The following is a 9,594-nucleotide window of genomic DNA, read 5'->3' as shown; positions in this document are numbered from 1 at the left end:
TGAATACAGTTGTTTGCTCTTGGAAAATGACAGGAACTAACAAAAGTAAATAGAGATGGAGCAGCATCTCATCTCAGAGCATTTGTTGAAGATTAAAACAAATAGATATTTAGATAACCTACGTGGATTAAAGGTTCAGTGTGTAGAATTTAGTGACATCTAGTGGTGAAGTTACATGTTGCAGCCCTCTCCTCACCCTCCCCTTCACGCAAGAGAACCTGTGGTACCTTTAGTTGTCATAAAAACTCAAAAGGCGTTGGTTGCCGCTGTAGAGAGGACCCATTTCTGGGACCCATTCAAGGGTAAATTAAACAACAATTAGTACAATTTTGATGAAACACTAGTAAAAATATAATTAATTCTGCCAATAGATCCCTTTTTAAATCTTACACTGAACCTTAAAAAAAGTCAAAATGTCTCAAGGACACTTAAAATTTCCTCTTTATCTCTGAAGCTGCTCCCTCACTGCTCTTCTTCCGTTTTTTAAGTAAATTACAGAATCAGTTACTAAAACTTTGAGTCTTAAATACATGTCAGCCTTCAAAGAAACTGAAAAAAAAGTATTGGCTCCTACTGCAAAGGTATTTGTTTGATTAAATTTGTATGCCCTCTGCCAAGAGGTAATGTTTCACCCCTGTTCATTTGTTTGTTGGTCGGTTTGTATGTATGTGAACATTATTATGCGAAAAAAAACACAGACTGATCACCAGGAAACTTGATGGAAAGGGAAAAAACATTGTGAGGATCCATATACGACAGGGATCACGTTTTTTTCCACTTTCTTTAACTTAAGGAGATGAGGCAATTTTCCAACATTTTCATTGATTTTACAGAAAATAATTCATAGATCTTGAAATAAAATCAGACATACTCAGGAAATGTATATCTATGAGTGTGTGTAATTTGGTGCAGCTTGATTGGATGTAGGAGGACTTTGGGGCATTGGTAGCGGTATGTTTATTATCAAACATGTAGAAATGTATTCTTACTTGAACACACATGCTGAAAAATGCAATTGGCTTTTCACTGTGTTTGACTTGACTAGTGAAAGACTTCAGTGAATGACAGTGCATTTCCTCTTTTAGGAAATATGTCACACATCCTCTCATCCTCACATAAACCAGAGTCATATAACATGTAGAAAGGTGACAGGCGGGACAGCAGGAACATTCTCAGGTCCTTTCTCACACTCAGGTGCAGCAAGTTTTAACATAGAGAGAGGTGATGAAGTCAATGAAGCATGAGTCAGTGCTGTCCCATTGAGTCGCCACCTCTGCCACACATAACTACCGCAGTTTGAACTCACGATGCTGGACTGAATGGAATAAATGTCATAAATCTGAACATGAAGCTCCATTATAGGGTTCAGTTTGGTAGTTAGTAGTCTCACTGTGAGAAAAGAAAAAAGCAAATCTGAGTATCCACTGAGTATCCACTGCTTCAGTGAGTTTCAACATGTCATGGTGCTCTGGTGAAATATCTCAGATTGAAAATGCACTCGTCTGACACATGGATCTAATTGCTCCCAGAATGGCCCACTTTACCTTTCTCTCTCAGCCTGAAAGACTTTCATTAACCATATCCAGCTATACTTTAGCTTCATCAGGCCATTTTAAAGTTTTTAACACTTACATATGTAGACAAGAAATTTGAAAAACTTGGTACTTTTATTTTTCAGTCGGACCTTATAAAAACTCCAATATGTTCTGAAGTTGTAGCCCTTTCCACAAGCTGCCACGAGGCTGGAGACGGGACAAGATGACAATAAACATGGAAATTAACATAAATAATGATGATTTATTTACTTATTTGTCTTCTGTCAAATCTTATCTTATCAATCACTGAATCAAAGTCCTTTATAAGTCTATTTTTTAATATAATCAAAGCAATGCTTCTGTTATTTGTAGTATGGTTCATCCTGCACCTCCTGTGCCTCAGTTAATGTTCAGTAATCAATGATCTTGTGTCCTCTACCAGATTGATTAAGTTTCACTCTCTGACTTCTTTCAGATAAAATGTGCATTAAACACAGCCCAGGTCAAAACTGGAGTTGCAGTATTTGTAGTTTTTTTGTCAATCCTGTTTAAATCACAATTTTTTGAAGTGGTCGCAGGTTTACTCACTTTTTCAATTCAAGTTGTACTTGTAGAGCAGAGGCCGTATTTAAATTCATATCTGACCTGTTTGCTTTTATAGACAAAATAAAATACCCTTTTCTTTAAATAAAAAATGGCACAATTATTACAAATCCTTAGTTTTTAACCAGATTCTACAGAAGTGTGAAACCCCACACTGCAAATATATTTTTCTAGTTGGACTATGAAACAGGCCATCAGTTTTAAAATTGATTTATGATCAGGCCCAGGGTTATCTTTTCTTTCTTTTACTTGACACTTACAGTATCCCCTGCAATCTGTAGCCATCTGGTTGAGTGTACATTGAAAACGACCGCGCAGTGACTCTGACCTCTTGTCTTCTGCTGAAGACCCACAGCAGAGAGATGCTTCCTGTCTTTGACAGCAGCTCAGTAGCCGGTGGTTATGTAACCGGGAGAAAAACATGCTAATCTACCACATGTTGTCTTTGACCTATGCCTCGGAGCTGCAGACGTATGACTGGGTTTTATTGAAAAGGTGCTGTGTACTTGGCTGGGCTAAGTGCACCATGGGTTAAGAAGAGCATTACTGTGTGACAGAGTATAGGCAGTTATAGTGCTGGGTGCCTGGGGCCCATCAGTCGAGTAACTGAACACAGGTTCAAGGCCTCTTCTGTCTTCTGTTCACCTTAAGATCAAATAACACTTTCACCTTTATTATGGGCTGTGAATTAGATAGATTAACAGAAAACATTTCTTCTGGATGTTTATCGCTGCCACATGGTAGTCTGACTGTAGAATAGCCATATAAAGAACATCTTTATGGAAATCCTCAGGAGAGCATCATAAGGGAAACAAAGTGATCCACTGGGGCTGTAGATTATGAAAGCACATGGCTCCCTCTGCTGGTGATAACAGATTAGGTGTGAATATTTTTTTTTGTATTATCCTCTGTCCAGACTTAAATTGTGGGGACCTGGCCATGATCCAGTACACAGTTCATTATAATGGATTGTCTTTAATGTGATTCTGTCTTCCAAACTGTTAAAACTTATCAAAAAAATATTTAAACTTGAATTAATGAAAGAAAAGAATTAAAAACATAGATGATTTTAGATAATTTTCTCCACAAGTTTTTAACATTGTACATTATTAAATACATGATACATTAAAAGATATGAAAATGAAAATCACTAAAAGATCATTTGTTTTTATTATTTAACAAAATAAATGCTATTTGCAATCCTTAAAACAGGAACATAGACATTTAGTGGCATATAAAAGGATTATATTTTGTATCTTCTTCGACACCATCCCACTGATGCCATTTTATGCCACTTTCTGTATCATTCACCTTTAGGTGCCACCAGTTGCTCAAAGTGCCACTGTTGTCTGGGGTGATGGGTGCAGGGGCGCAGGAGGAGACTACCTGTGCTGGTGTGGGTGTTGACCTCTCTGGGGCTGCTCTGCGGTGGTCCTCCCTCCTTTACAGCCTCCAGACACAACTGAGACTGCTGGTGGATGAGTTGGCCGCTGAGCTGAAGCAGGAAACAGACACCGCGTCAGCCAAACAACCTGCATGGCAATGTAAATGTTATCAGATAAAGTGCACAACAAAATACTGCCTTGCCTTCATGAACTTCCACTGGAGTCCGCTGGTGGTTGACCTGTGGGTGGGGCAGGGAGAGAGAACCACCCTCTCCCCTTCTGAGTCCAGGCACAGAGCCCCCATCGGACCCCACCGCACTTCACCTTCAGAGTTTAGATCACAGTGCTGCGATGGCAAGAGACATCATCTGTGTCACATGTCTCTTTCACACTTTCACCACTAAAACAAATCAGTAGTCATGGTTACCTGGCTGCCCGTCCCACTGCACGGTGCTGTTTTCATGGGCCCACCGTGTGTCCCCTGCCCTCGAGGGTAGTCTGCACAGCTGCCAGTGCCGACGTTATATAGCTTCGAACACACACCAATATGACACGTCAATTGGTCAGGCCACCACTGAGGAGTGTATACTATGTCTATCTATAGTTGTGAGGGCCAGGGTTAGGGTTAGGGTTAGGGGGGTAGGGTTAGGGTTAGGGTTGGGGTTAGGGTTAGGGTTAGGGTTGGGTTAGGGCTAGGGTTGGGGTTAGTATTAGGGTTGGGTTTAGGGTAGGGGTTAGGGTTAGGGTTAGGGTTAGGGTTGGGGTTAGGGTTAGGGTTGGGTTAGGGTTAGGGTTAGGGTTAGGGGGGTTAGGGTTAGGGTAAGGGTTGGAGTTAGAGTTAGAGATGTGCGTGTGCGTGTGTGTGTGTGTGCGTATGTGTTACCTCGCCTGACAGTGCAGGTCTGTCCTGTGGGATGTACAGCTGTGGATAAACTGCTGTCAGGTACCAGTGGAAGTTCCTGCAGCCAAGACTTCTCTTTAGCCGCAGACGCTCGGTGATGTTGGGGCTCTCAGACTGTGCCAAAGAAAGACATTGTGTGTGATGAGCTTTTCAGCACACTCACCCATGCACCAGTTTTTATGAGCAAATGCTCCACCGCAAACACACACACACCTGCCTGATGAAATGAGCCAGTGTGTCCCTCCTGTAGAATATCTTCCTGTAGGCGTCCATCCATGTGTCTGCAATGCGGATCTTATTCCTCTGAAGCAGCTCCTGGTCTGGGAAGCGATATGGCAGGTGGTGGTGCATGAGGTGGGCCACACGTGAGCAGGGGACCACCTCCATGGAGCCCCCACATGACCACACCTAACATGAACAATAAAAACACAGCCTTTTTGCTCAGTAGTATTAATTTGTTTTGGAAAAATAAACTGTCATTACATTAAATACCTTTAAGTATTGGTAGAAAAATTGTGTCATGATTATTAGATTGAAAAGTACAGGCTGTACTTTCTCTACAAGTATCTGCACTTTGTCAAGTAAGTGGTTTCATAACATTTTGCTCTCACGCTTGTGCATTTGCCGACTGGCCAAGACATTCCCAGACCTTCAACCTGAGATTTCCATTTGCAAAAGGCATCATGTCCCAGCACAACATTCCTGAGGCCCTGACAGAAGGCAACTGAATCACTCAGGGGGTGAGAGTCCCAGAAATAAAGTATGTGACTTCATCTCTCTCTCCTGCTGGAGCGTGTGAACAGGACTTAAAGCTGGAAAACTGAACATCAATAATTTTTAATTTACCCTGATTGACAGCTCAATTTGCTCTGCTCCCCACAACAGCATCCCCGGGTCGTAGGCTCCTATCTTCTGGAAGAAATATCTTTCGACAGCCACAACGCCTCCTCCTAATGCTGGAGTCCTGTCACAATCAACAAAAAGGTAAATTTCACAGCATCTGGCCTCTGAGGGCCACCACATACAGACATACTTTCTCCATTTTTTAAAAGCTTGAGGTCAATTCTCCATCTATAAACATAACCTTGCAAAAGTAAATCAAGTAGCTGCTTGTCCTTGGGGTTTTCTCAAGCGCCAGCCATGATTAGGTTGTCTTGATAAACATACCGTAAAGGTTGCACAGCAGACTCTGGATCCTTGTCTTGCAGCAGAAGGTTTGATTCCCAGAAAAAGTCCAGTTTCCAGTCAAACACCCCCCTCACCGGCCACTGGGTGGCGTTGTACTGAAAGGTCTGCCAGTCTATCACATCCATGATAGGGGACACCACTCTGGTCCTGTAGAGAGACAACACTTTTATCTAAACAGTCAAATACTTTTTTAATGAAGTAAAGTGACTTAGAAGGAGGTTGATGGTGTGAAATGTAAATGTGCTGCTGAAAGTCAGACATTTGGAAGAATTTAGATTCCTTTACCATTTCTGATCCTCACTTATCATTCAAAGTCAGACTGCAGTCCCAAAGAAATGTTTCGTAATCACATCAATGTGTGTGTGTGTGTGTGTGTGTGTGTGTGTGTGTGTGTGTGTGTGTGTGTGTGTGTGTGTGTGTGTGTGTGTCTCAGATCACAATCAAAGTTCAAACATGTGCTCTGTCCTCTGTTGGGCTCTACTCTGGTTCACATAGCCACATTCATGTCTGCTATAATATTTCCACCAATAAGCCATAAATGTGTGTGATGTGATGCTCAGAGGAAAAGAAATGAAAAGATTAAATAGGGGGAAGAAAGAGAGCGAGACATGGGAGAGGGGTCAGATATGTGGCAGAGAGAGTTGAGTGGTTGCAGATTCCAGACTGAGGAGTTCAGCCTAATTACTGAGACTAATTAGAGCCACGCTGCAGGCGGCCTGAGACTGGAGCCCAATCATGGGAGCTGGGAGCTGGATACACACACACACACACACACACACACACACACACACACACACACACACACACACACACACACACAGCACATGTAGACCCCTGTTTACTCATGGGTTAAGACAACTGATAACGCTGAGCCCTCCATCATCTTTCTTGTCTTGTCAAAAAGCAGAAAATAATGGTGAAAATAGGAGACAGTGGTAACAGCTGGATGGATAGTACCTGACCAGATGTTAATCCAATAATAGGAATCTTGCACTTATTAGATTGTAGATATCATTAGAGTGAGTAGGGTTATGGTTACCTGTCCTGGGCCACTCTCTCCAGGAGTGGCTCCAGCCAGCCTTTCTGACACTCACAGTGGGAGTCCATGAACACCAGCACCTCCGCTGCAGCCCTGGCAGCACCCAGGGTGCGGCACCCACCGACGCCTAGGCGCCTGGTGCTGCGAATCAAACGCACCCCATCCAGATGTGACACATACTCACTCAACACAGTCTTCAGGTGACCTAAGGAGTGCACAGCGTAGACGAGAATGTGTGGTCAGCTAGAGTGAATGCATGGATGGTTGATTGGATGGATGGATGGATGGAAGGATGAATGGATAGATGGAAGGATGGATGGATAATTCCAACTTTATTTTTATATCACTTCTTAAACATATCAAATCCAATTCAAATAAAAATGGATGGATGGAAGGATAACTGGATGATGAATGGATGGATGGATGGATGGATGGATAAAGGATAGATAAATCGATGGAAGGATTGATAGATGAATGATGTAGATAAATGGATGGAAGGATTGATAGATGGATGATGGATGGATGATGGATGTGTTGGGTATACCCTGCATGCTCAGGTCGTCCACCAGCAGAACCTCACGCAGGTACTGTTTGGGCGCAGTGGTGAGGACGCTGTGTACAGTGCGCAGGAGCGTGGACCAGGCTTCATCATGGAAACATATAACAACACTCGCAGACGGCAGAGACTTACTGTACTGTTCCCCCAGACACCTGTTGGGGACAAAGACGCACCGTCAAGGCAACAACTTCACTAACTGACTCCAAAATGGATTTGCAGAGAAAAATGTGTGGTTTATTTTGCGGTTTTCACCCCGGATGGCGCGCCTCTGTCAGCCCGCGATGCAGTGAAATCCTCTCGCTGACCACCTCGTTAAATCCGTACTTCATCACAGCAGCCACCTCCGTCTCCCTCTCCACACCCTCCAGGTGTATCCGCAGCGCTTGGCCCGGTTCCCCGTGCGTCGGAGCCGCAGGAAAGGTGTTGTCCTTATTAGCTCCGGGCAGCAGCACCTTGTAGCTGCCCTTCTTCTGCGGCGCGCTCCTGGTGCCTTGTATGGATGGCATTGGCACGAATAAGAGCTGGTCCTCTTGAAAAGATTTTAGCGGGGAGAGGTCGACGCCGAGCTCCAAGGCAGGGTCCCGGGAGTCCACGATGACTTCCAGGTCCGGTGGACTCGGGGACCGCTGCAGGGGGTGACGAGGAGGACCAGGATTCTGATGGCTGGAGAATCTGTCGCGGCTCAACAGGTCCGACAGCGCCAGAGTGACAAGCGCGAAACCGAGGAGCAGCAGCCAGAGGCAGAGCATCCTCCTCCGGGCAGTAGCTCTGCACAGCCTCATACTGGGGAGCGCACAGCGGAAACTCAGAACTCAGCCCCGCATAGCTGCCGAGCATTGCTTGAACTTTGAAGTGGATTGCATTTCACCAAGGTGATGAGGGATTATCCAAGAAAAAGAAACACGTCGCACATATTCGCCAGCTCTGTAAGGAGAGGAGCTGCATCCATGGAGCACCAGAGGGACAAGACGAGGCAAGTTCAGGACCAACCCTTCACTTCTAGATGCTGGAGGTGCGCAGACTTTAACCTTTCATCCAGCTCATCCCGCGGGTCCTAAAGCCTGCGCAAAGATGGGATCACAGATAACAGCTGCGAAATGCACCTGATACATCCACCTGCTCTACACCTGCTCTTCGTGGAGCCGAATCTCACAAGCACCAGCTTCTAAAAGATTAAAGCACCAGCCACACAACTCCCCAGGAACGCACAAAACAAGCACTGGTTTCAAGTTGCATTCCTGTAACAACAAATCTCTTTATGGACTTGATGCAGCGTAGTCAGTGGTTGGTTTTACGATGACATGCACAGAATCCTCAAAATCCCCGAAGTTATTCCAAGTGTTTTTAATGGACACAGGTCTCATTGTTTTCTACCAGTAGGTTATAAATAAGAACACATTGCTGTGGAATGAGACAGTGTGTTTTTTATATTTCCTCCAGTTTGTGTGCATGTGTGAGGAAGAGAGGGTGTGTGCGTGGTGCAGGCGTCTCTCCTTGCGTCACACATCAAAGACGCGCTCTCCGGCCAGCTGGCGACGGGCCCCGCGGTCCCATGACCGTCTGTCGGTGCCTGGAAGCGGGGCGGTTCACAGCCTCGATCTCCCCTGGTTCTCCGGAGGAGATCTTGGCAGCCAGGGCTCCTGTTTTCAACCGAGTATATAGAGACAAAGAGGTCCGTGCGTCCCAGCCTGAGGTTTCTGTCTTTTGAGAAGTGGAAAACACCACAGTTGTGTTTTGTAGTGAATTTGAATATCACACTGCAAATGTGACGCTGTCAACGAGGAGTTCAAGGGGAAACACCCAACAGTCAAGTCAGGGTTTCAATGTCTAATATTTTCCTAAAACATGATCCAGGGTTATATTGTTTTCTGCTGGTGGCCAATGTGAGGTCAGACTGCAGCCTCTCCAATGTTTTTTCATCCCATCCCTATATGAAGACCCCCCCCCCCCTTCCTGGGTGGTGGTGACTTGTCTGCAGTGGGTGGTGTTTGTAACTCCCTGCCTTCCTCCCATTATTCACGATGACAGGGCAGGGTGTCTCCTCAGGATTATGATTACACTATAGAGTGGGGGGGGGGCACTTGGAGAGAAAGAGGGACGAGTTGAAAGAGGAGGGGAGGGGGCTGAGAGAGCAAGATGAAGGTGTTGTAAAGAGGGTGGGAATGAAGGAGAGACATGAAAGATGAGAGAGACAGAGAGAAAGAGTGAGAGATGACCTGCTCCTGACTCCTGTGTTCTAGTGGGAATGTGTTTATACGCGCTCAGTGTTGAAGAGGAACAGTTTTCACGTATTTCCAGAACTGTGCACAGTGAACACTCCCATATGTTTCCATCCTGCAGCCAAAACACACACACACACACACACACGCACACACACACACACA

General features: G+C 44.9%; 1 protein-coding gene across 1 annotated transcript; it reads right to left on the bottom strand.

Annotated features, from left to right (window-relative positions):
* Positions 1–3,097: 3,097 nt before the first annotated feature.
* On the bottom strand, positions 3,098–9,162 carry LOC109644451 (polypeptide N-acetylgalactosaminyltransferase 15). The gene is made up of 10 exons (XM_069516814.1): positions 7,463–9,162; positions 7,196–7,362; positions 6,652–6,856; positions 5,592–5,759; positions 5,271–5,388; positions 4,638–4,832; positions 4,407–4,538; positions 3,951–4,052; positions 3,726–3,869; positions 3,098–3,633 (listed from the first exon to the last, which is right to left on the bottom strand). Exons 1-10 carry the CDS (start codon positions 7,990–7,992, stop codon positions 3,442–3,444), a joined length of 1,953 nt encoding a protein of 650 aa, XP_069372915.1. The 5' UTR covers positions 7,993–9,162; the 3' UTR covers positions 3,098–3,441.
* Positions 9,163–9,594: the final 432 nt, after the last annotated feature.

Source organism: Paralichthys olivaceus, chromosome 20 (assembly GCF_024713975.1).
Source record: "Paralichthys olivaceus isolate ysfri-2021 chromosome 20, ASM2471397v2, whole genome shotgun sequence".
Taxonomy (NCBI): domain Eukaryota; kingdom Metazoa; phylum Chordata; class Actinopteri; order Pleuronectiformes; family Paralichthyidae; genus Paralichthys; species Paralichthys olivaceus.
The sequence above is the reverse complement of the archived record's forward strand: the minus strand, read 5'-3'. Positions and strand labels throughout refer to the sequence as shown.

What these genes read in the sequence shown, in the direction of transcription:
- LOC109644451 (XM_069516814.1), bottom strand. Translation starts at nt 7,992, where the DNA reads ATGAGGCTGTGCAGAGCTACTGCCCGGAGGAGGATGCTCTGCCTCTGG. An exon ending in AAATTGAGCTGTCAATCAGG is followed by an intron (nt 4,833 to 5,270) that starts GTAAATTAAAAA and finishes TGTTCATGTTAG; the next exon opens with GTGTGGTCATGTGGGGGCTC. An exon ending in GACCTGCACTGTCAGGCGAG is followed by an intron (nt 4,053 to 4,406) that starts GTAACACATACG and finishes GTGTGTTCGAAG; the next exon opens with CTATATAACGTCGGCACTGG.